Source organism: Labeo rohita, chromosome 17 (assembly GCF_022985175.1).
Source record: "Labeo rohita strain BAU-BD-2019 chromosome 17, IGBB_LRoh.1.0, whole genome shotgun sequence".
NCBI lineage: Eukaryota > Metazoa > Chordata > Actinopteri > Cypriniformes > Cyprinidae > Labeo > Labeo rohita.
The window spans coordinates 14,109-40,000 of record NC_066885.1 but is presented as its reverse complement, the minus strand read 5'-3'; the positions used below and the strand labels follow the sequence as shown (position 1 = coordinate 40,000).

Genomic DNA, 25,892 nt, shown 5'->3' with positions numbered 1-25,892 from the left:
TTGTGTTGCAGCGAACACACAGGCACGAACTCTTCACTCCTCCTGTCATTGGTTCAGCTCCAGATGAAGGGAGAAACAAATTCCAGGTAAAAATGAAGAAACCTCTGTGTGGAGACTCTTAATGACAAACACAATCGACCTGTCGCTGATGTATTTTCAGTCAGCGCTTGATGATCTGTGACCGTATGGACTCGTGTATTACAGCTGAAGACGGTGGAGGCTCTTCTGGGGAGCACAGCTAAAGTCGGAGAAGTGATTGTTCTCGGCATGATCACGCAGCTTAAAGAGGTGTTCCTTCACTTTCTACGTTTGTTTTTTACGATTTTTATGTTGAATGGTTCGATGGCAGTTCAGTAGTGGCTGGATATTGGCAGACATCCTTGTCTTGACTAAATTCTGCGATCCTGATAAAGCGTCAGTGTGTTTGTGTGTGTGTGTTATAGAGCAGCACAGCACTGAAGTTTGAGTGAGAGAAAACACAGACACTCAGGCCTTAAGAGACTCACTCCAGGGGTTTTGTGTTGGTGTGTCTCCTCATACTCACTTTATACTTTCAGGGCAAGTTCTACCTTGAGGACCTCAGCGGCACAGTGCAGCTAAATATGTCAAAGGCAATATCCTTCCACTGTTTATCATGACACACATATGCTGCGGTCTTAAAGAATGTTCTCCGTTTGTTCCTTAACGCTCTTTGTACCAGTTTCACAGCGGCCTTTACACCGAGTCCTGCTTCGTTCTGGCTGAAGGTGAGTGTTTTTCTCTCTGCCGTTCAGCTCTTTCCATCTGTGGATCACGGATCTCTATAATCACACGATCCGTCTGCGTTCACAGGTTGGTACGAGGATTCTGTGTTTCACGTCAACGCTTTTGGGTTCCCGCCCACAGAGCCTTCTTCTTTCACCAGGTTAGCTTTTATTTTCTGTAATATGGACTGTCGCTGGCATCGTTCTGCATCCACATGGAGTTTTCTTGTCCGTGTCCAGGGCTTATTACGGCAATATAAACTTCTTCGGCGGGCCGTCCAGCACTGCGGTCAAAGCGTCTGCCAAATTAAAGCAGCTGGAGGAGGAGAACGAGGACGCCATGTTTGTGATCGTGTCAGACGTGTGGCTAGACAGTGTGGAGGTTCTGGAGAAGATCCAAACCATGTTCTCAGGTGCTGTCATTTCCTTGGCCGTTCTGCAAGTACTGCAAATCCGCAAATACAGATGACACGGTGAACATCACTTCTAGTATAGTTGTCATGTGCTGCAAAATAGTTCTGGTACCGTTAATTAAAATATGGAATTCATGTGATTTGTGCAGATACGTTCAGTATCCGCTCATCTTATCTGCACGATGAAAATGTTTCTCTGAACATCCTGTTTGCTCGGCTGATTGTCTGCAGCTCTCATATTGTGCTCACATAGAGATTCTAACGCAGAGAACAAGCTCTGGACTCAAACATGAGCAGAAACACACTTCCTGATGAAGTACAGTAACCCAAACCTGATGGACTACATTTATTTGTCACTGAATCCTATTTGTGAAAGGTTGTGAAATTACTTAGTTTATAACATGACCAGTTCATAATTCAGAACGATGTTCAGCTGGATGTGAAAAGCATTGTGTGTGTGTATTAGGGGTGTAACGATACATGTATTCGTACCGAACCGCCACGGTACGGGCATCTCGCTTCGGTGCATGAGGCCTTACAACAAATACAGGCAATTTACCTTCAATCCAGAAGGGGGCGCCGCAGTAATGCAACGCTGTTCGATAATCGACCGCAGCGAAGGCCAGGAGTTGCGCACTTGAAAACAAAGACCACTAGACAGTGACCATGTGCTAATTCTGAACGCGTCTCTCACTGACAAAGGAGTATAACGGTACTTTAAAGGCTTGCGCACTCAACTGTCTGCGAAATGGAGCTTTGTGCTCTTATATCCTCCATTTCTCATCCGGCACAAATACAAATATTCCATAATATTTTCATATTGACGATGTATCCAAATGCTAACGCGTTCCTACGGTGACACAGTGAGGCGGGCGCGCTCATGTATATGTTTTGTGTTTGTGTGCGCAGGCGCGATTACTTCAACTTTCCTCATACCAGCAAAATCAACAAAACAAATAGAATGTCGCTTTCTGCTATTTGAGTTTCCTTTCTGCCACAAAACTGAACTGAAACTCAGCAAATATAGGCTACGTTACATGTCGCACCGTGACCACGAACCAAGATATGTACCGAACCGTGACATCTGTGTACCGTTACACCCCTAATGTGTGTGTGTATATATATATATATATATATATATATATATATATATATAATATAATATAATATAATATGAATTATAATCATGCTTTCTAGATATTGATATCAGCATTGGTCAAATAATACTAGATATTAATAAATAATAATAAATAATGAGAGGTGTGAGAGGTCACTCCACTAAAGCAAATGTAAACCGAATCTACAGTCGTGTTTGGAATTTGACAGCAATATGTAACATCTGCAGGCTTCAATTCAAATTTATTTGTATAGCACTTTTCACGATACATATCGTTGCAAAGCAACTTTTACAAACTTTTACAAGTTTTTACAATATATGTAGTAGTAGCTTATTAGTGGTGACTGTCAAGTTGATGAACAAATGGCAGACATGTGTGGTAAAGATCAATTAATAACGTATTCAAACAGACAAAACACAACATAAATGAAACGGGTCCTTGTGTCCGTAGTCTGTCTGTGTTCCCTCATGCATCTCATCACAGATCAGAGCTTGTGTTTTTCTCTCGTCAAATATAATCAATCTTTTCAGCAAAATTCTGAATAATGAGAGTGCTTACATGCACGGAGAGTAATTACATCTGTTATCAGTATTTAAGCAGCAGTTTCTCTTCATAATATCGAGATGACAGACCTGCTTTCTTATTGATTGCAGAACAAAAAAGCACTCCTTTCATTTTAGAGCATCTCTTGTGATCATTATAAGTGAAACAGTGGGGACTTTTCCTTGAATAATCAAACCCATCATGCCTTCAGAAAGTAGTATGTATGTGTGTGATTGACTGAAATGATGGATGATTTCAGGCTATTCTGCCATGCCGCCCACCTGCTTCATATTCTGTGGAAATTTCTCTTCGGCTCCGTACGGCAGAAACCAGCTCCGAACGCTCAAAGGTTTGACGTCTCTTAAGAGCTCTTGCCTTTGCACGATCATGTTTTAAAGCAAAACTAATTTTTTTCGATGCAACAATGTTGTTCGCAGAGTCTTTTAAAGCACTTGCTGATCTGATTTGTGAATATCCCAGCATTCACAACAGGTAAGACATTTGAATTGACTTAAAAGGGTTAGACGACAATTTTTTTTTTGTTCTGATGCCACTTTCTGAAGCACTGCTCAAGACGCGCAGTGTCGTGGACTTCACTGACTCCTCTGAAACGTGATTTTGCAGCAGTCGTTTTGTGTTTGTTCCCGGACCAGAAGACCCCGGGCCCGGCACCGTTTTACCCAGGTATAACATTAGGAGCAGCGTTGTGTGTCAATCGATCGCATTCCTTGAATGTCTGAATGTGAATTTAAAGTGTAAAAGCTCTTTCTGCTACCAGACCTCCACTGGCTGAGCACATCACAGAGGAGTTTAGACAGCGTGTGCCGTTCTCCGTCTTCACCACCAACCCCTGCAGGTGTGTGATCTGACTCGTGTGTGTGTGTGTGTGTGTGTGTATCAAGAGTGAGTTCAGTGTGCTCAGTGTGTACTGTGTATCAGGATTCAGTACTGCAGTCAGGAGATGGTGGTGATTCGAGAAGATCTCGTCAATAAGATGTGCAGAAACTGCGTTCGACTCCCAAGCAGCAACCTGGATATTCCTTCTCATGTGAGCCAGAGCTTTATATATATGTGTGTGTGTGTGTGTGATCACACTTCTGACATTACAGTCTTGAGCTGTTTGTATGGCTGTGGCTGTTGATTTATTTTGAGTAAGCAGTTAATTACTTTGAATAGATTCAAGTAACTGGATCGATTTAAGTTTTTCAATAATAAATGGGTCAATATCACTGTAGGGTGCCTTTTGGTGTCCTGTACATAAATAACTCCTTTGCCATGATAACATAAGAATGACTAGGAAAGGGTGTGTTATATTAGGCTAAGTTTTTATATTTATTACAAAAATGTTTTTTTTGACACATTAGATACATTTTCTAGATTTTTTTTTTTCCTTAGTGAAGTTTTGTGTAGGAGGATGCGTGTTATTTTGCTGTGTCTCATGCACTGCTCATTCAATTTGAATGAGAGTAGAATATAGCCAAATCATAAAATTTTAAAATATTCTTCTCCTAATAATATTTTGTTAAATAAGAGATTACTCAGTTTGAGTCTATTGACCATTTGGTAATAAAAACGATACTTTTATTTAATAGAAAAAAAAAAAAAAAAAGAGTTTGTCAATGTCCCTTAAATGGTTGTCCACCCTGTCATGTTGGGGAATCTGCCACTTTAAGAAAAGGCCGTCCCCTATAGTGACATCAGTACAACAGATTTTTTTGTCTCTTCAGTCAGTTTTCTTCCTATGAGTTTGCTTACTTGCTTTTCCTAAGCTTATCACGTCCACCTTGTCTGCATAAAATATAGCGGAAGTGATTAGAATACAGTACTACAGTCCTATTTTGTCATGCTTTGTGTGTTCTGCTTTGTGTCCACCCCGTCATGTGCTGCTCCACCCTGTCAACTTGATATTTTAAAAGAATATTTTAAATAATAATTCAATCATACCTGTATAATCTAGTGTGTTCAATAGCTAGGTGTGGGCAATAACATGCAAACAAAAAACGGCATCCAAATATCACCATTTTCTCCAAATAAGAAAAAATACATGTGCAAATTGTATGAGTTTCTTTAAAAACGCATGTTTTTTTACGAAAATCTTTTATGTAATTATAATTTTAAAGCATACAAATAACCCTGTTTAGGAAAGGGACATCATACCTTTCAGAAAATATAATTTGCATTTTAATATTGCAATGAAAATGTATTTAACAATAATATATGTCTGTGACAGGGTGGACGTATCTTATGGTTTATGCTTTGAATAATGGCCCATAATTAACTAAAAGTGTGTGGGAGCTCAGATAATATTTCTATAGTATTTGAGTGTCTACTGTTTATGACATGACATAAAGCGAATAGGAAATTAAGACCAAAATTTGAGTATTGTGGGGGTTGAAAGGCACTCTATAGTGATACTGACCCAAATAATTATTCTTAAACTGTAATTCAAACGTCATATCACTCATCTTTGATGTCTGACTGTTGCCTAATGATGGATGACTGTAATTGCTTGAACATCAAACACATGAACGTGACTCAAAACTGCTCAAAACAGGTCACTTGAAGTAGTGGGTTTTTTGAAGTTGTGTACTACTTTAATGGGGTAGTCATTACATTTTTTTTTTTATTAGCTGTTCATATATTTATAATGTAGCTGTCATTTAAACTTTTTACAGATCACTGTTGTGTGAATTGCTTGCTGACATACAGTAAGTGTTTGGTTAATTTTGCGTTTGTTCAACAGTTTGTGAAAACCATCTTGTCGCAAGGTCATCTGACGCCGCTGCCGCTCTACGTTTGTCCGGTGTACTGGGCGTACGATTACGCGCTACGAGTTTATCCCGTTCCTGACGTCATCGTCTTCGCCGACAAATACGACCCGTTCAACGTATGCAACACAGACTGCCTGTGCATCAACCCGGTACGCTCACACCGCATTCGTGAAATATGAGGCAAACGCGTGTGCTTGATTTGTGTGTTATTGACTGAACTGATGGAATCCGATCATTCAGTGAGTTAGATGTGAAATCTGTTGCCGTCTTACTCCTTCAGGGCTCTTTTCCAAGAAGTGGCTTCTCCTTTAAGGTTTACTATCCGTCTAACAGAACAGTGGAGGACAGGTATGATTGTTAATAATGTCATCAACACCCTCTTAATCAACATTCACACATTTAAAGACGATGTGCTTTGAGAATAATCCCTCGTATTTCCCATTGTTCCCTTTACAGCAAATTGCAAGGGCTTTAAATGAGTGGAACGTCATGTGCTTCATGTTTTTTTAATACTTTTTGTTGTTGTTGTCATTTCTGTTGCACTCTTTAAAATGTAGATTTCTTTTTAGATTCTGTTACATTAACCTCATTAATATGGTAATGGTTTGATTTGATTGTGTTGATGCACTTTTAATGTATAATAAACAGAGACAAAATGTGTTTATTATATGATTCATTATATCAGTGTTATATACATGATCACGTTTGTCATACAGTGTCTACTATAGATGAAAAGTGCTGAATACATTTTCACAGTGAATATTTGAATGTGAATTTTTTTTTTTTTAACCAGCAATTTGCTGATCCTTTTGAGATACTTTTCATAACCCTAGCAACAAAATAATTTCTTGGACAAACCTTATCTAGATTGTGAGACTCCCACCGATGTACATTAATATTTATGTCGATCAGTGAACTTGACATTATTGACGTCATCTAGCAACATTTAGTGACCAGTTTAAGCTACTTTCATTTAAAAGCAGCTGGGAACACTAGTCCCTGTGTTTTTTTTCTCGTATTTTGATGGTTTAAGTGAAATCGCAGGGTTGTAGGGCCAAAAAAACACTGCACATCACTTTTGGCCACTGTTGTGTTTGGTGTTGTTGGAGCCGTTTTAGTGCTTTTTAAGAACCTGCTTACAGTGTCATCACAGATGCATTGCTACATTTTTCCAGCTAAAAAAATTTAATTACTATCATTTCTGCTGTTAGAGCATTGATTTGCAGAATGGAAGAAGTTATTAAATTTTGTACTTACAAAAGTTACAAAAAGAATTGACTACTTTGATCAAGATTGTATCATTTTATCAACTCCACATCATCATGTAACTCCAACACATTGTATCTGTGTTGACAAAGTGTGTTTCTCCTCCTCTTTGCTGCCATCTTGTTACTCCTGACTAGGTTAGGAGACCTCTCCAGCACTCCTGTCCCAAACACTTTGAGACCTTAATGAATCACTCTTGTTGTGAAGTCTAGGAATAAGAGTAAAATGACGTCATTCTTACACCTTTGACCCACTTAAGACTAAAATTGTACTCTGAGCGGCTTTACGTAAGGCCCCTGGTCTACATCTCATAATTTGTTTTTCTGGTGCTGGTGACAAATGGTCACACTAATCATTCTGATCACACACACTGATGACCAAAACAATGCTGTTATCCTCCTAAAAGCAAAAATGCAAATGATGAGGCAGTTGTTTACAATGCAATCATATCTGCAAGATAAGTTTGTCATGTTAAGAGAGTTCAAAGGTCAATAATGACGTGATTATTGGGCGGTCCCAGAGAAGGTCTGCGTCGTCGCCTACTTAATATTCATGAGCCACACCTTCAAAAACTGCAGCGATTTCTGTTTTTCTCTAATTCATGCCGACTCTTGTTCTAACATCGTGACAGTCTTCAGCCGGAAAATCATCATCATCATCATCTGATTTACTGACCGAAGCGCCGAGGACTTTTAAAGGCAGTAAGGCTTGTTTTCTGTTTACTTTCACTTCGTATAAGAGCAAGGAAAGATGGTCGAAATTATTTAATCGCTTTCCGTTTTTAGTGAATATTTTTTGTAATTCCTTTTGTCACCTTGCTGTGCGTCAGTACTGAAAAACTGAATGACTTGCTGTTTCTAGTGCGTGTGTTAACGCTGTGATGTAAACGCCCATTTTTATAAGCCTTAATGTCATTCACTACAGTGAAGAAAGGAACCCTCCCATTCTCTTATTTTGTAGTCTTGTGTATTCTCTAGTTTGTAAATCAGTGTAGTATAGCAGTGTTTGTTCTGCAGTGTTTAGTACAAGCTGTGGGTGAAAATATGTGACTTGTCAGACACTCAGAAATGACAAATGATCGAAACTCGTTCAGCAGGAACATCTGCAACTCAAACAGACAATAGTTTGGTGTTATAAGAACAAAAGTTTTACTGACAACACAAAGTATGGCAGGACTTCCTCAGCGGGGAAACAAAGAAGTGGGCGAAACAAAAAGTGAACGACAGGGACCTTTTTTCGTCATAACAGGTTGGAGCGGGGGGGGGCGAACGTCGGTCCTGGAGAGTTTTGCTTTAACTAATCAAACACACCAGAACAATCTCATCAAGGTCTGAAGGGTTACTAGTAAACCACAGGCAGGTTTGATTTTATTAGGGTTGTCGCTGAACTATGCAGGGCTGCGGCTCTACAGGACCGGAGTTTGACACCCCTGGGTTCGAGCATTCACTCAGTCTGCAGGCGGATGTGGTCTGGTGTTATTGTTTATCTCCTGAACGTGTTAACTGGTGACTGACTTCCGGTTTCTGCTCCTCCGCTTCAGATGTGATTGAACAACCGCAGCAGATTCGTCGATTGTGAAATAAACACAGACCTGCTCATGACATGACTTTGGTATTATTGTAAAGATGAACAAGTACTGGTATGATCGCCTGTAACAGCTGAAGTATGGTACATGAAAAATGTCAGCACGGGTTTAGAACAACAACAAATATGTCAGGCTGTGACACAGCAGTAACCAGTGTTGGGGAGTGACTAGTTACATGTAACGGAATTACGTATTTTAATAACAAAATAAATGTAGTTGTAATTGTTACTGAGAAAAAATGTGTAATTAAATTACAGTTACTTTTGAAAATGTTAATGATTACAAAGGGGGTTACATCTGAATTTTTCACACACCCACATACAGATTATATTGACGACTTTCATAAATTGCAGTGACTGCTCTAAAATGAGACACCGGTGTCTCATTTTAGGACATATAATAGGACACATGCTTATTGGGTAACTGTTTTATTTCCTTTTTGGGTTTATGCATATACTTTATATTTTAATAATAATTGTTGTTTTTTTCCAATATGCCAGTGTTTCCTGACAACTATGCAAACATTTGATTTCAAAACTATTCATAGCTATTCATAGTTCATAGCTATTAAACCATTTCTTGTTATGATTTTAAATGTGTATTTAACCTCAGAATGATCTCCAAGTAAATAAGAGCTGTTAAGTCTGAATTTGTGGTGCTTTAAATTAAATTATTACACGGCTCTGTGTAATGCTTGATTCTGATTGGTCAGTCATGTTGTTCCCTGATAACAACTGGTAAAAGCAAATTAGTAACACAGACTCATCCAGGCAACTTAAGTTGGCACTATAGGCTTGATAGTTTTTCTTGGTGGAAGCTTTGCATTTGGATAACTAGTAAAATATTACATCTCAATTTAATATATGTGTACAATTTCTTAATTCTGTCATTCTGGTATGGTGGACTCACTCTATTGTTTCATACAAACACAGCTGCATCCATTTTGTTTTGTACTCTGTAATGGATTATAAGATAACTAACAAACAAGTACTGTAAGTACTTCTACTTAATTATTTATGTGGTGAAATGTTGTGTAATAAAAGTGGTATGACTGCACCGTATCCCTTAAATGTCTGTCTAGTTTGAACTTGTCGTTTGGTGGCAGCTGATTTCTTCATGGAAGCTTTGTGTTCAAATATTTCAGCTCAGATCAGTGTTGCGTGTCTAATCATTTACTTTTGTTGCAAGCAGCTGTGTAATAAGTAGGATAATGTACATCCAGCCAGTTGTTATTGCAAAATAAAGATGTGTATTATCCTATAGTCTTAATTCAAGTGATGAAGGATTTTAAGAGTCTGACAGTAATCAGTGTTGAGTGCTACTGTAAGGTTAACTCTGCCTGGTTTAAATGTTTCAAAATGATTAATAGTTGAAGATATTACACATGTAGAAAAGTAAAGAAAGAGTAATCAGATGTAATTGGTTACATTGATCAATTAATTAAAAAGTTACAGTACTTATTACATTTTAAATAGAGTAACTTTTAATCTGTAAACTATTACCTTCCCAACACTGGCAGTAATAATCATTGAGCTGTCTGACTGAAGTAGCTCAAGTGCTGATTTTGGGTGTGAAGTCAGGATTTTTTTCTGTGTGTGACATAACGCAACTGGCAGAATCAAGGAAATGTGTCTGTGTTAAATTGTGACCTCTTGCTCCAAGGCAGGGGCTGCTTATAACACGTGAATGAGTGAGCGACCGGAAGTTCTCTCTGCTTTGTTCATGGGCGGTCGCTGCTCAAAGGCAGGGTGTAAATAAGTGCGACTGGGCTATCTCTACTCTGTTAATCGCTGACCGCCGCTCTGAGGCAGGGGACTGCTTGAATCGTGCGAGTGAGGGTCTGTGAACTCCTGTAAACCTCCTCTCATAGACAGCACTGTGAGCGACAGGACTATTTGCCCGTCAACTTCAGGTCCCGTTTTAGGGAGGAGAGGTGAAGAGAACGTACTCTCATTGGAGGTAGACAAACTGGGACAGCACTGCATCTGCGTGGGGCGCCCAGGTGGAGAGGCAGTGAATATTGCTGAGTCTTTAGCCATACTCAAAAAACATCTAAAGATGGATCTATTTTGCCAGCACCTGACCAACTGATACTAGCACTCTATTCGATTCTATTCCATATATATATATATATATATATATATATATCTTTTGCAATGTGTAGTGTGCTGGACAAACTGAGATTTGCCACAGCACTTGTATACTGTTGCTCTCTTGTCGCTCTGATTGCTTCTATTGTTCTCATTTGTAAGTCGCTTTGGATAAAAGCATCTCCTAAATGACTAAATGTAAAATGAAAAGGACTTTTCCTGAAAGTGGCTTTTCAGACGCAGTGTTGAGAGAACGATTTGAAAGGGAACCTGACAGCTGTTTTTTAAACTCCCGAAGAGGGTTTGCGCTGCTGCCATTAGTAAATTTGGCTTTGAGAAGGATCGTGTCCAAACAACGCAGTACTACTACTAAGTGACCGCAAACCTCACTGACCATGAAGATCTGGGTGTTTCTCAAATAGAGATAGGACACATCCTTTCCAGTTCTTCTGAGGCTTCAAGACGAGATTACAAGACTAACCTAACCTGCATTAAACACTAGAGTAAGTTGCTCTAGTAGTAACCCTGATAGCACAGGTACATCTCGGAGACGTCTGTTTGACATCTGCTTTTACATCTGCAAGAGCTGTGTTTTAAATGGTTTGCTCATCTGCAATGCATCTATAGGACGTTTCCTATCAGATGTCGAATACAGGTAGAATGTATGTAAAACTGACATCTTAGAGACATCTGTCAGATGTTTGTACACAGCAGATGCTTTCCAGATCAAGTGATCTTTAACGGACGTCTTGCAGACGTACGTGCGCTATCTGGGAAGTGTGCATGGATATGTCATAAATGTTTCTGCCCCCGCAGTCACGACACAAATATGGTTAAAATTATAATTGGAAGTTTATATTTAACACTTTTTTTTATTTTTTATTTTATGAATCTTTATATGGTCTTCAGCAGTTCAAGTCCGTGTAAAGCAACATTAAATGTGTGTTCTGAGTTTGTCACACCACACAAAAATGTGTTAATAACCACTCAGCCAAATTTGAATAATAAAAATAAAACGGCAAGTAAGTAAATTAAGGTATCAGAATCTTGCAAACATAAGCAGTGTTCTCTGTTCTCAAATGCTGTGGTCGTGTCCACCCACTCTTGGGAAAGCTAAAGCGTGAAAGAGATGGTGTCATCATCTTAAAACCTGGACAGTTGTAGCACCACGATGAGCTTCTTCATCTGCACTGGCCAGAAAACTCACCTGAGCTGAATAGTATCACACCACTGTGGGCAGTTTTCTACAACATTACACTGTAGACTATTCAAAAGCTAAATGAATATATTCTAGAAATATAGAAGCTGTCTTAAAGGCAAGTGGTGGTAAACCACCTTAATTAAGATATATTTCCCTGATGACCACATTATTTTGTCCCACGCACTTCTATGTAAGCAGGGGCGCCCAAACTCGGTCCTGGAGAGTTTAACTCCAACCCCAATTAGACACACTTGGACCACGCATGTAACATGTAACAGCAGCTGTTTATTTTTGATCATATGATGTAGTCATGACAGGCTATGTCTAGATAGAGACGAGTTATTAAATATAATGTGCAGTAAAGGCCGATTTGTTCCCACAGAGCGTCATCATGGTGAACTGCTGTGGTCTTGTGTCTGAAAAAAACGAACCAGGTAGAAACATCTCTTCCTTGTTATAAACAAAGCTGTAACAGTTTGTATTTCAAATTGTGTGTTTTCTTTATAATATAACATGTACTTCATTTTCTTAGGAGCATGTTTATGTTGAAGAGGATGTTGAGGTGTTTGTGTTTCTGTGATGTTTCTCTCTCAGTTCCTCTCAAGAGCATCTCGGTGGAACTGCAGGTCCGGGATCACGTGGCCTCCGTCAGCTCCCGTCTGCAGTATGTGAACGAGGAGGAGCGTCCGCTGGAGGCCGTGTTCGTCTTCCCGCTGCCCGCCGACGCTGCCGTCTGCCACTTCAGCGCCAAGATCGGGGAGCAGGAGATTGTGGCCGAGGTGCAAGACAGACAGAGCGTGAGTCCAGATGCTGGCTGACAGACAGACAAACTTCTGTCAATCTTTCTCTTATCGATAATTATGTCCACTGGAATAATAGTATCTGATTGTTTGGAGTTATTGGGTATGGATTACTGATCTATAATAGAGAACTGGATAGCTCATGACGTCATAGAAGTGAAGCCACTGCACCGCCATATTGCTTTTTCCTAGTACTGGCAAACATTCTGTTGAATGAATAGGAAATGATACGATTTTAATGAGAAAACATCACCTAACAAGTCGGCGTTTTCATATCTGATGTCTCACTGTACATTCTCACAACGCAAACGTCCTGTAAACGTTCATTTGTTTAATGTCCGGAATTCCCTCAGCTTATTATGTGTAATTGAATCAATGACTCAGGTTCATTTAAAAAAAGCTGTGACTTTGTTTCAGACTATTTTCATTGACAAAACTGGGCAAAATCAGGTTAGTTCATGTTTAACATGTCCTACATAATTCCTTACATAAAGAAATATATTTTGTGTTGGATCAGTTAACTGTGTCGGGAAGGTGACAAACCTACCTGAACATTTTCAAAACATTGCTTATCCTGCCCGAAAAGACGAAAAACATCGCAGATAACATTTTAAGTAAAAATTAATTTACATACACATATGATAAAAACTAGTCCTGTGTGACTGATACGCTTACAATCGGGTGACTTTAGGACAGCGGGTTGGCTGGGAGTCAATGGTGCTCTCTGCCGGTAGGGAATGGTAAGATGGTGGATCGAACGCTTCCGGTGGCTTCACTGACTTACGGTCCAGTCATTATATGTAGATCAGTGGTACGGATGCGTTTGTCTCTCGCAGGCGCGGGATCAGTATGATGACGCTGTGAGTTCGGGTCAGCAGGCGTTTCTGCTGGAAGAGAGCGAAGAGAGTTCGGATGTGTTCAAACTGAGTGTCGGCTGTTTGTCTCCGGGTCAGAACGCCTCCATCACCATCGTCTACGTCATCGAGCTCAGCGTTCAGGCCGATGACGCGCTGCGCTTCTGTCTGCCGGCAGTGCTCAACCCACGATACAAACCAGCAGGTGATCCTTACCTGATTTTAGTAAAGGGCGTGTATTGAGGTCATGGCGAAGACCTTAAGATCATAATCCTGTACAGACTGACAGCCCACACCATCTGTGGGTTCATTACAGAAGTTTTTTCACATTCGGTCTTTCTGCATGGCTTCAAAAAATCAATTACAGCATTTGCTTTAAAGCAGCTTCAAGACTTTGAAACTGACAAACAAAACCAAACAAACAAAGGTTAAAGACATAACATATTTCATAAGGTAAAACTATTCTTCCCAGAAAGAAGAATGATGAAGTCAGATTTCATAGTTCTCCAGTCACATACACTAACAGTTAAAAGTGTGGACTCTTCCTTTTTAGTGTTTCTGAAAGAAGTCTCTTCTGCTCTGCAAGGCTGCATTTATTTGATTTCTATGTACATATATGATTTCTACATATCTGTTAAAATGTAATTGATTGCTGTGATGCGCAGCTGAATTTTCAGCATCATTACTCCAGTCTTCAGTGTCACATGATCCTTCAGAAATCATTCTAATATGCTGATTTGCTGCTCAACAAACATTTATGATTTAGCAATGTTGAAAACACATGTTCTGCTCAATATCAACTGTACTGCAGTGCCTTTCAAAAGTTTGGGTAAGTAAAATAAAAAATAATAAACATAAAATAACACAATTATTGATCAAGGATACATTGAATTCATAGGCGGGGTTTAGGGGGGCAATCATGATTTTGTCTGAGCTATGAAAAAATCGAAGAGTTCATATTTTTTCATTTTATTTATAGTATCTTATTATTTTATTGGACAGAATAAGTACGTTAATAGTCGCGACTCATGATTCTCAACTTGTCTTGGCGAGAGGATTCGCTTTTCGTTATTTTCCCGGTTTTGCAAGTTTACAGTTGCATCAGAAACAAGTTTCTCAGTTACGAGGAAAGCAGGAAACTGGCTCTGAACCTCAATGGCACATATCTTCAGTTTCCCTCTTTTCACTCGCTTTCCTTCGCTTTTAAATAGCTTGTAAATGCACAGTCACATTTTACTTTAACTTTTAAATTAGCGGCAATTCGGCATCAATTGCTTGAATCCCATCAACAAATACAATGTTAAACTCACTTAGCCTATAAATTAATCATAGAACTTTTATTAACTAAACGAATAAAAATAGCTTACACCATGCTGTATGCCTAATATAAAATAACGAGTAACTTAAGCTAGGCCTACATACATTTTAAATATACAAAACTGAAAATCAGTAAACACTGTGGAACCAAATAAATATAGGAAACGTAGAACGTTTATTAGCAAAACGAATAAGAAAGAAATTACACAAAGTAAAAATCAGCAAACACTGTAGAACCAAATAAATAAGAAACAAATGTAAAAAAAAAACTTCGAAAACCACTATAGATAAATGGCAAAAGTCAACAGGCTTTTAAAAATAAAAAAACATTGCCAAACTTCCGCCAAGCTTTCTGTTTCAAGGAAATGCTGCTCTTTTGAACTTTCTATCCAACAAATAATTCTGAAAAAGGAAAGGAAAAGAAAGGATGTGACGTGTGGCCAAGTATGGTGACCCATACTCGGAATTTGTGCTCCAAGTGCACACACACAGTAGTGAACAAACACGCATACACACACCCGGAGCAGTGGGCCGCCGTATTGCTATCACTGCGGTGCCCGGGGAGCAGTTGGGGGTTCGGTACTTTGCTCAGGGGACTCACCTCAGTCATGGTATTGAGGGTGGAGAGAGCGCTGGTTGTTCAAGCCCGATTAGGATTAAACCATTAGGCCACGGCTGCCCCACAAAATGGTGTCACAATTTATTTAGGCTTTTGATCAGTAGTGTAGGGTTCACAGGGCGTGTGGGGTCATCTGCGCTGCGAGCGATGCACCAGAATGAGTGAATGAATAGCGCTTTGCTCATGTAGAAGTACTGCAGAAATGTAATGGATCTTTTGTAGCTGATGGATCTTACTTTAGGATTGTTGGTAGTTCAGTGCTTTAATGATGAGCAGTCAAAACAGCTTTTTAAAGTCACTGGGAGCAGTAGTTGTCAACCAGTCATCTGTGTCTTAAACCAGGCTGATGATGCACAGGTCAGTTCTGGTCAGAATGAAGGTTCTAGAGTTCTAAAGTATCTCTGTTTGTCTGTGTGATTCTCTCAGCTTCAGCGGCCGGTGTTCCAGAAGTTTCCTCAGCATCCGTTATTCCTTACACTCTGTCTCTGAGTGTTGATGTGAGATCTTCAGACCGCATCTCCAGACTAGAGTCCAGCTGCCCTCTGGATCCTCTGGAGTTCCTCGACGCGCAACACACTCACGCCACGGTACTGCGTGTGTTTCTCTGACTGTCTGAGTGTGTTTCTCGTTCTACAGTCTCATTACCAACAAGCCTATAATCATGTTTGTGAATGTGCTGTAGTGTTTGTGTTTACAGTATTAGATGGGAAAATAGTGTGTCAATAATACAAAAGGACAACACTAAACACTCAGTGTTTAAAGGCAGTTCATCATTGAATTCAGTGATGTCGCCGTCATCATCCAGCTCAGTGTGTTTGTTCATGTGTGCAGGTGAAGCTGAGTCCTGGTCACTGCTTTGATAAGGATGTGGAGCTGTTTCTGTACTATGAGAATTCCCATCAGCCCTCTGCTGTCGTGGAGGCTGGAGCGTCTGCGGCTCAGTCAGGTGCAACACAGTCACCTGAACATCCAGTGCAAATCTCAGTAAAACATGGAAGAATTATGCTTTTGTTAATACATGAACTCAGCGTGGTTTAAGTAAGGGTTAATCAGTGGTTTGCCGTGCATTAAAGGATTTTAAATGCATGAAGTTGAGGCTAAGAACGCCCGATGTGAAGTGCATTTAAAATCCTTTAATGCACAGCAAGCCATTGATTATCCTGCTTATTCCGTGGTCATTTGCCAAGTTATAGATAAGTTAAAAGTAGTATTGCCCTTTACAGCGCAATATTTGACCGAATAGGTAAAAAAGATGGTTCTTTTTGTCAGATATGACACACAGCTCTAGCTTTCTGCCCGCTTCAGATCAGACACAGGAATTAAATAGTGTGGTAACATCACATTTATTTGAAAGAATTATAGCATTTATTTCAGTAAATTATCGATCGACCGAGAGAGATATGACAGTTGTGTGTGTGTACCTGCCTACATGCTGTGCGTCTGTGCGTCTCTCTCTACAAACAACGAATTTATTCAAAAACAGCGGTTTTACCACCTTCTTGCTGAGGAATATAATGTAGTGATCTAGTATCTAGGCCATTTTGTTAATAAGAATGGTGGGGAACCGCTGACAACAAGTTTATCTCTCTCTCTCTCTCTCTCTGCGTTAGCGTGCATCAGTCAGCAACGCAGTGCATTAATATAGAACGGTGATTAAACTGACTTGGAACTACCTGTGTATTAAATGGTTTTACTTAGCATTGAGTTTGCAGTTTTCACGTATATGATTGCTTAAATTTATTTTCAAGATCTTAGGTAAATGGTCAATTATTGATTTCAGTATGGCTATAAATGTCACACAATATCATATTGAAACTCACATTAGACACTTTTAACCGCCGTCGCAGATAGAAAAAAACTGTGATTAACATGGAAAAGATACTTTTTTACACATCGTGAGACGTTGGTGCCATTCGTCTCATTGACGGCTCATAAAAGAGAATCACACTGCAATGTAAAATTGGCGAGTTTCTTCATGAAGGAAATTATTTGACTACTGGTGTTCATGTCTCTCTGCTTGATCAAAGAATGCTGATTTTGCCCTACTGCAAAAGAAAACTTTTTTGATTCTAGAAGTTTGCGCACTAATCTCTGATGTTTGGGGCGGGTCGTGCGTTAGTTAGGACTCAGGGCTGATTAGTTGTTCAGGTAGTTCTGATTCGCTCTGCAGGATAGAGACCGTCGTACAGACTGACACGGTTCTCCGTTTCAGGTTCTCTGATGGGCGACCCGGCGCTCATGATCAGTTTGTACCCAGAGTTCCCTGCGGACGTGATGTCGTCACTGGCGTCTCAGGGCGAGTTTGTTTTTGTGGTTGACAGATCAGGCAGTATGGACTGCAAGATGCATCATGGGAATGACGCGCAGATGCGCATCGAAAGCGCAAGAGTATGATTTATGATTTCAGATATGATGCATTTATTGAGACGTATGGAGTCACGCGTGCTCATGTGTACATGTGTGTCTCTCTAGGACACGCTGTTGCTGCTGCTGAAGAGTCTGCCCATGGGATGCTACTTCAACATCTATGGATTCGGCTCTCACTTTGAATCCTTCTTTCCGTCAGTAACTAGATGTTAACTAGTGATTTTGTGTGTGTTAGTTGTGGTTTTGTGAGAGACTCTGCTGTGTGTCGTTGCAGTCAGAGTGTCGTGTACAACGAGGACACGATGGATGAGGCTCTAAAGAGAGTAAAGAGCATGAACGCAGACATGGGTGGCACAGAGATCCTCCAGCCGCTGAAACACATCTACAGTCAGCCCTGTTACCCGGATCACCCCCGACAGGTACAGCGCGACCAGCACACGCACGCTCTTGCAAACCGAGCAAACAGACATTATTTACTACTCTTTCTCTTTTTCTCTCTCAGCTGTTCATCTTCACTGATGGAGAGGTGTGGAACACTAAAGAGGTGCTGGATCTGGTGAAAAGTCACGTTTACTCTCACAGGTGTGTTCACTCACCTCAGTCCTCGTAGCGGTTCACTTCAGCGTTAGTTTATGTGAGACGGTCAGCGCTGGAGCTGCTCTTGTGTCTTCAGGTGTTTCTCCTTCGGGATCGGTGAGGGTGCGAGTACGGCTCTCATCACAGGAATGGCGAGAGAAGGTTCTGGTCACGCTCAGTTCATCACAGGAACGGACCGCATGCAGCCCAAAGTAAGACCTGCTGTGGAAACGGACTGGATCCCATCAGTGCAAGATGTTTAGGGTTGGGTTAGGGTGTTGTATTTACCATCCTCTCTTCTCCGTCAGGTGATGCAGTCGCTCAAGTTCGCTCTCCAGCCGGCCGTGGATAATATCTCTGTGAACTGGACCGTTCCTGAAGGCGTTACCGTGGACACGCTGTCTCCACCCATCAATGCCCTGTTCCAGGGTCAGAGGGCTCTCATCTACGCACAGATTAAAGGACAGGTCAGAGCTTTGAATGGTTTTATCTAAAGAATTGTTAGAGATCGGCTTCATTCATTTGTTTAAACCAAGGGCACAACAACCAGTAGAACACAAACCAAAGCAGACATGATACTCATCTTTTAGTGGCTCTGCGATGTAAGAAAAATTGCTGTCCTATCCCAGATGTGAGGGGACACTGTGATGGTCATTGAGGAGAGGATTAGTCAACCAAAACTGTATTATTCTGTTAGTCACCAAAAAAAAAAAAAGTCTGTGTTTTTGATGGACCGTTAACGGCTGGTCCTTGTGGTAATCATATTGAGCAGGAAACCCAAACATTATCATTCATCAACCTCCAATATGTCTTATTATTTGGAAAATATGTACATAGCAGCAGCTTCACACAGCCGCTTGCTCTGTCGTTAACCTTGATAAATCAGAGTGCAGAGTGTTGAAGCTGCGTGACATGGAGGCACCAGCGCCATCACTGACATTGATTTCCTGATAACAGCAGAAACATGTTAGAGTATCACCGATAAGAATAAGACATCATTCAAAACTGTAAAGGGTCTACAATATTTTTTTTTTGTACACTCACAATATTAACAAAACGTTGTGCCTAAAAACAGACAGTCCGCACTTTCTGCCTTATTGGTCTCATTGAACTGGAGCACGTCACAAAAATGAATGAAACTGCGTACAAGCTACTTGTCTCACAGACATGAGAAATATATTTGCAGAAATCTTGAAATGTCTTTAAAACTACTTTAAATACTTTAAAACCAATCCTAATTCAAAACAAACACTGTTGGAATTGTCACATCACATTTAGTGTAGACTCTATATGATACACCTGATCATCATTAATTTAATAGTTGAAGAGCCCTGTCATTTCTTAAACATCAAATATGCTACTTTCTCTTTCTCTTTCTCATTATAGAGTTCAGAAAAGACAGAAGGAGCTGTAACAGTAAAATACAGGCTGAAGGATCAACCAGTGACTAACCAGCTTCAGTTTACTCTTAAACCAACGGAAGACACAGGGTAACACACACACACACACACAGACTATCACACAGATTTCTAACTGTTTTATTGGACATAATCATGAATAGGACATCAATCTTAGTCTCAGAGGGGTGATTTTTTTTTTTAATATTGTATGTTATGAGAAAACGTGTATTTTATCCCCCAAAATGTGATTTTTAATGGAGGATCCTCTCAAAACGCAGTTGGGCTACTGTTGATTTCGAGTAGAAATTGGGCGGGTTTTGTTGTGAAAACCTGGCAACCCTGCTCATCTTAGTTCATCGCGACAAAACACAAAGGTTTATATTTGTTTCAGACTGACGATCCACCGGCTCGCGGCCCGGTCTGTGATCCGCTCTCTGGAGCTAGAGGAACGAACCGGAGGAGCAGATGCGGAAAACATCAGGAAAAGGATTGTGGAGCTCAGCGTTCAGGCAGGAGTGAGCAGCGCTCATACGTCCTTCATCGGCGTCAGTAAAGACAGCAAAGAGACTGTGAAAGGACCACTGCTGCAGAGGAGAGTGCCAGTACCACGTACGTTCTGTGTGTGTGTGTGTGTGTTCTCACTGATTTATTGTCCATTTAGGCCAATCCTGATCCTGGAGAGCCGCTGTCCTGCAGAGTTTAGTTCCAGTCCTAATTAAACATACCTGGACCAGCTAAAGAAGGTCTTCAGGACAACTAGAAACTTCCAGCAAAGTGAGTTGGAGCTGGTTGGAACTAAATTCTGCAGGACATTGGTGCTCCAGGATGAGGATCGGACACAGCTGTTTTACAAGTATGATTTCATAGTCAGTTTTCCTGTCACATAGTAGTAGACATGTATAATAATTTGGTGTACTCACATCATTAACATTCAATTCTTTATCAGATATGATGCGTGGATTTTGTGGTGCCCCCATGAAAATGTGTGGTAAGAAACAACCTAAAGTATTCTCTGATTTCATGGGTTATTCCATCTCAAGCGGCCCAGTGGAGGAGGTTGTTGGACTATTTGTAATTTGCCAAATTTGTTAGTTGAGTGACTACCTCTGTGTACTGTTATTGAAAAAGCACCTGCTTTGGTTATGCAGATGCTTACATAAACCTCAATATCTCAGCTCAGGATGGTTGTAGCTCCTTAGAACAAAACATATCTCTAGAGCATAATTATATTTTACAGCACACAATATCAGATATTGAGATTTTCGTATGTTTCTGTATAACCAATATTCAGTGTGGGCCATGAAACACAGATCGCTGCTGTGGTTAAACCAAGTAAAATAAAAAACGTTTACAATTTAAAAAGTATGTTTTTTTCAATACCAATGCATGAAGTTCATCAATAAAAAAAATTAAGAATGGTCGATCAGCCAACTTTAGATTTGAGCCTTGTGTTTTTGTGAAAAGCTGGTTTGGTGTGACTGTTTTTAGTTTGTATTTCTGTCAGATATGTGTTTTTGAAGTGCTTCTTATTCTTACACAGTATCTGCTATTCTGTCTGTTTTTCTAGCAATGGCAGCTCCCAATGTGATGCAACGTCGTTGTGCAGCACGTAAGAGAAATACACAGACATCAGCACTTCACTGAACGCATTTTATTTTTTTGAATGTTTTTTTTTTTCATGTAATTGTCTTTTATTTTGTCACTCATTGAATGATTGTTTTTAGCATATGCCCTTAACAACCCAGGGTTTTCTCTGTTTTCTTAGCACGGATGGCTCCCCAATTGGCATTTTGTTCTGCAATGCGTAAGAGAAATACACAGACATCAGCACTTGACAGAATTTTTTTTTCTTTCCCATCAAATTCTTTTATTTCGTCAATCATTTAATTATTGTTTTTATAAAATGGCCTTAACAGTCCAGGTTTTTGTCTCTGTTTTCTCAGCAATGGCTTCCCCAATGGCACGTGTCTCTCCAAAGCGTAAGAAATGTATACAAACACTTGACTGAGTTTTTCTTGTACTTTTATGAAAATGTATATCAATCTAATTGCCTTTTCATGTCACCCTTTAAATGATTGTTTTTTTAGGGTTAGGATCGAGCGGCAGCGGGATTGAATGTGATGCTGTGTCATTTGAGGGTAAATCAAACAAATCGGGCTCAGATTTTCAAAGCAATGCCCTAGTCAGAAATTATTTTTAGATATTGTTATTTTTCATTTTATATGGGGACTCCTCATTACGTATTAGTTACTGAGTTACTTTTGAATTTGAATCCTTTGTGTAATTTTTCCCCGTTCCATGTCTTAAACGTTTACAGCATTTCTTACCTTCTATAAATTGCCCTTCACAATAACTAAAGGTAATAGCACTTACTGACAAACTGGTAAAAATTCTACCATTTCAGGTAAATGTAGTATCCTTGTGTAGCTCTCAAAGTCTTGTAGTCAGTTCTTGTGTAAATATTCTTATACAGTGCATCCGGAAAGTATTCACAGCACTTCACTTTATCCACATTTTGTTATGTTACAGCCTTCTTCCAAAATGGATTTTCCTCCAAATTCTACAAACAGTACCCCATAATGACAACGTGAAAGAAGTTTATTTTAATTCTTTGGATTTTTATTTAAAAAAAAACAAATAAAAACCACACACACACACACACACACACACACGCACGCCGTATGCTTAGGGTTGTTCTGTTGAAAGATCAACCATCGTCCCAGTCTGAGGTCCAGAGTGGTCTGGAGCAGGTTTTCACCCGCTCTAGAAAGAGACCTTGTGGTTCCAAACTTCTTCCATTGACAGAGGCCACTGTGCTCACTGGGACCTTCAATGCTGCGGAAATTGTCTGTACCCTTCCCCAGATCTGTGCCTCAATACTCAGAGGTCTTATATAGACAGGTTTGTGTCCTTCCAAATCATGTCCAATCAATTTACCACAGCTGGACCCTCATCAAGTTGTAAAAGCATCTTAAGGATGAACAGTGGAAATAGGATGCACCTGAGCTCAAGTCTGAGTGTCATGGCACAGGCTGTGAATACTTACGTACATGTGATTTTTTTTATTTTTTATTTTTTTTAAATTTGCAAAGATTTCAAGCTTATTTCACATTGTCATTATGGGGTATTGTTTGTAGAATTAGGAGGAAAATGATGAATTTAATTCCTTTTGGAAAATGTGGGAAAGTGAAGCGCTGTGAATTCTTTCCGGATGCACTGTATCTCAGATGTTCCATATAGATGTTGCCAGTCGTAATACGTAATAGCCAACAAATGAAGAACATGCTCCAGCGATAACAGTTGCTATTTTATATCTAATTCCGGAAATATTTTTTTTGTGTATTAGCTTAATGTTTTTAGCATATTAGCGTAATATTTTTTTCTCCTACACTGAGCCATAAATCACCACTTCAGCAGCACTTACACACACCAAACTTTGCATTTTTATTCCTGTCTGTATTCTAAAGGTTTTTACAGAGGGATTTGTTCATGCTTGATTATATACACCATTTTATTCCCCCAAAACATTGTGAAAAATATTGTTTTCTGTCTGTTTGAAGTATTTTGTGAATTATGGAGATACACAGAATTCACTCTGTAAAAACATTTGACTCTAATATGTCAAAAAAAAATGAAACAAGAATCTTGAAACTGACTTCATCCAGTGTTTAGATTGTTGTACTATAAATGTATGCAAATTAGTGCATATTTCATTAAATAATGCCTCATTTGCATATTTAAACCTAGCATTTTAGAAAACTTGTAATACAAAAAAATGTTTGCAATTATCAGTGTAATCAATCAACTGGGTAAGGCAATAACTATTAGTTTTTTTTTTTGTTTTTTTTTTTTACCCTATTCACCTGCAGTGTCTCGCCTTAACATCAGATTAGAAATGGAAAGGAATGATTGTGTTTTCTTTGCTTAATTTGTGGGATTAAAAAGAGAAAAGTACATTATAACGTACAGTTGTCATAAAGTAGCCTGTATTGATCATCATACTTTTTATCATCATAAAAAATGTCATCAGTGAGGGTTTGGTTATATTGAGTTAGGGTTATATTTTCTTTTTCTGAAGTGTGTCTTGCACCAGTTCAATGTTTTGTCATTTAAAATCAAACTGTAAATAATGACTTCACAGCATCTGGACAATAATGTCATCATCACAGCTGGACCGCCTGCTTCAGGTTTTGATGTTTAACTTTAGAAATGGCAAAAACTCGCTCTGTGATTGGAGCTTCAGAACATTGAAAAAGAGTCATTACTGGTGCCAGTCTGTTAGAGAAATAAAAAAAAAAACGGTCTAAATAAGGTTCAAGGCAGTTGTGCTGCTTTAATTTGTTTAATTTATCTGCTTTAATCATAAACGGATCAGAAATGTTGCTGCTATGGGTATCCAGATGACTTCTGTCTGAACTATCTGTGTATTTTAGAAGCAGCTCAGCCCCAGAAGGACCCTTTGCTCCAGCTGATCTCTCTTCAGAAGGCCGCGGGATGCTGGGAGCTGAACGCCTCATTGGCTGCTGTGTTTGGGAAGACGGAGGTCGAGGTGACCAGTCGGAAAGCAGCACAGGTGGGACACATGATGTCATATCCTTAGACAGGTTTATGATTAGTTAAGTGTGTGTGTGTGTGTTTGATTAGTGTTTTGTGTTTCAGGTGGACGGGTCAGTGTGGGCCACCGTCCTCGCTCTCATCTGGTTACACGCGTATAAATTAGATCAGCAGGTCGAGTGGCAGTTTGTGGCCATGAAGGCGGCATCATGGATCCGCTCTCAGAAACGTGAGAAAATATTCAGCTGTTTAACTATTTTTTACGACATATTCTGTGAGTTAGTACTTTCCATGTTTTTTTTTTTACTGTGCTGATTTGAGTTTTCAGGTTTGTGTGTGTGTGTTTTACAGCGAACGGCCTGTCTCAGTGTGTATGTGATGGGAACGTCCTGTTGGGATGTCAGGTGACTGAAGACACACTGGGAATCTGAAGACTGCAAATCCAGTGCCTATAGAAGACCAAATTTATCTCACAAACATTTGTGCTTTGTTGTTGTTGTTTGTTTTTTTTCTGGTATGGGACAAAAAGAGTTTTTGAGATAAATAATACTTTTTGCGCAAGTGGCTGAGGGATTTTTAGTATATTTAAGCTCCGGGATCTGTCCTAAAATTCAGTAATGATTTCAGAAATATATAATCTTATGGTTCTAAATTTACTATAATGATTAGTGATAGTGAGTGCATTACTTCAGTGTGAGTTTTAGTGAGTGGATTGTGTCAGTGTGTAAATAACAAGCTGTTTTATCAGAAAGTATTTCTTTACTAGCCATTATTACCTGATATGTAGAATTACATTGATTTAATTCTTAATTGTAATGCAATCTGAATAAAGAAAAATGTAATAATGAACTGCCAAGAATGGTAATTATAATAATGTCTGTAAATATTTCAGAAAAAAAATTATATATATATATATATATATATATATATATATATATATAGAAATGTTCCCAGAACAGTGATTTAATGTGACCATGGGTAAATTTTGCTTTCTTCACCTGTTTGTCTGCATCATTGAAAGAGGAGAAGCGGTCTGCAGTGGAAAATGTCTATATACCTGAGGAACAATAACGGTGCTGTACAGATCAGACCAGATTAATTAAATTAAAATCATTTCAATGCATAGAATATATTCCCCTTCCACCCAGGGATTCTTAATGCCCTTTATGTGTGAATTATATCAGTGAATTGTGTGAAAGCAAGACTGTAGCAGGTAAACTGATGATTTGCTGGAAGAGTCAGCAGTTCCTCCTAACTGAAGTCCACTGTGGAAGTTACGCAGACATTGACTTGAAAATGCTATTAGCAAAGATTCTGCAATTTAACTTTTTTAAAACTCACTTTAAAAACAAATACCATTCATTGCCTCAATTAAAAAACACATGAATTATGAAAATACCAATTAGAATCAATTATGAAAATATGTAAATATCATGTTAAAACACATGAATTTGGAAAATCCATTTGAAACGCATGAATTATGAAAGTATACAAATATCAATTAGAAACAAGTGAATTATGAAAATATGAACTGATTTATCAGTGTGAGATGGCAGTAGCAGCGGAGGATGCTGAAAGAGATTGTCATGTTTGAAAGTATGTACATACTTTAATCATTGACAGGCGTTATGTCCCAATGAGTGCTGTTTATGTATTTATTTATTATTATTATTAT

The 25,892-nt window shown here is 39.3% G+C and overlaps 2 protein-coding genes across 4 annotated transcripts in view; both read left to right on the top strand.

Annotated features, from left to right (window-relative positions):
* Nucleotides 1-6,248, top strand: part of pole2 (polymerase (DNA directed), epsilon 2) — a 9,889-nt gene extending 3,641 nt beyond the window's left edge. For both annotated transcript variants that reach the window (XM_051133809.1, XM_051133810.1), the window contains 14 exons: nt 12-86; nt 205-288; nt 558-614; nt 698-746; nt 832-904; nt 984-1,156; nt 3,077-3,166; nt 3,255-3,309; nt 3,442-3,501; nt 3,596-3,673; nt 3,757-3,865; nt 5,561-5,737; nt 5,869-5,936; nt 6,045-6,248. In XM_051133809.1, coding sequence (XP_050989766.1) covers nt 12-86; nt 205-288; nt 558-614; nt 698-746; nt 832-904; nt 984-1,156; nt 3,077-3,166; nt 3,255-3,309; nt 3,442-3,501; nt 3,596-3,673; nt 3,757-3,865; nt 5,561-5,737; nt 5,869-5,936; nt 6,045-6,063 — 1,167 coding nt within the window. In that variant the 3' untranslated portion in view covers nt 6,064-6,248. The remainder of the gene's footprint in view (nt 1-11; nt 87-204; nt 289-557; nt 615-697; nt 747-831; nt 905-983; nt 1,157-3,076; nt 3,167-3,254; nt 3,310-3,441; nt 3,502-3,595; nt 3,674-3,756; nt 3,866-5,560; nt 5,738-5,868; nt 5,937-6,044) is intronic.
* Nucleotides 6,249-7,399: 1,151 nt separating this feature from the next.
* LOC127179856 (von Willebrand factor A domain-containing protein 5A) lies at nt 7,400-25,066 on the top strand. 2 transcript variants are annotated; one of them, XM_051133627.1, is made up of 22 exons: nt 7,400-7,555; nt 12,113-12,164; nt 12,325-12,527; nt 13,367-13,589; nt 15,747-15,907; nt 16,152-16,266; nt 17,533-17,708; nt 17,793-17,881; nt 17,962-18,106; nt 18,190-18,269; nt 18,361-18,475; nt 18,572-18,730; nt 19,650-19,753; nt 20,055-20,272; nt 20,610-20,651; nt 21,231-21,272; nt 21,429-21,467; nt 21,607-21,642; nt 21,751-21,801; nt 24,097-24,236; nt 24,323-24,446; nt 24,569-25,066. In XM_051133627.1, the coding sequence occupies exons 2-22, from the start codon at nt 12,122-12,124 to the stop codon at nt 24,646-24,648; spliced, it is 2,385 nt and encodes a 794-aa protein (XP_050989584.1). In that variant the 5' UTR covers nt 7,400-7,555; nt 12,113-12,121; the 3' UTR covers nt 24,649-25,066. The 2 variants fall into 2 exon arrangements, with proteins under 2 accessions (XP_050989584.1, XP_050989583.1); XM_051133626.1 differs by having other exon boundaries at nt 21,607-21,651.
* The last annotated feature ends 826 nt before the right edge of the window (nt 25,067-25,892 follow it).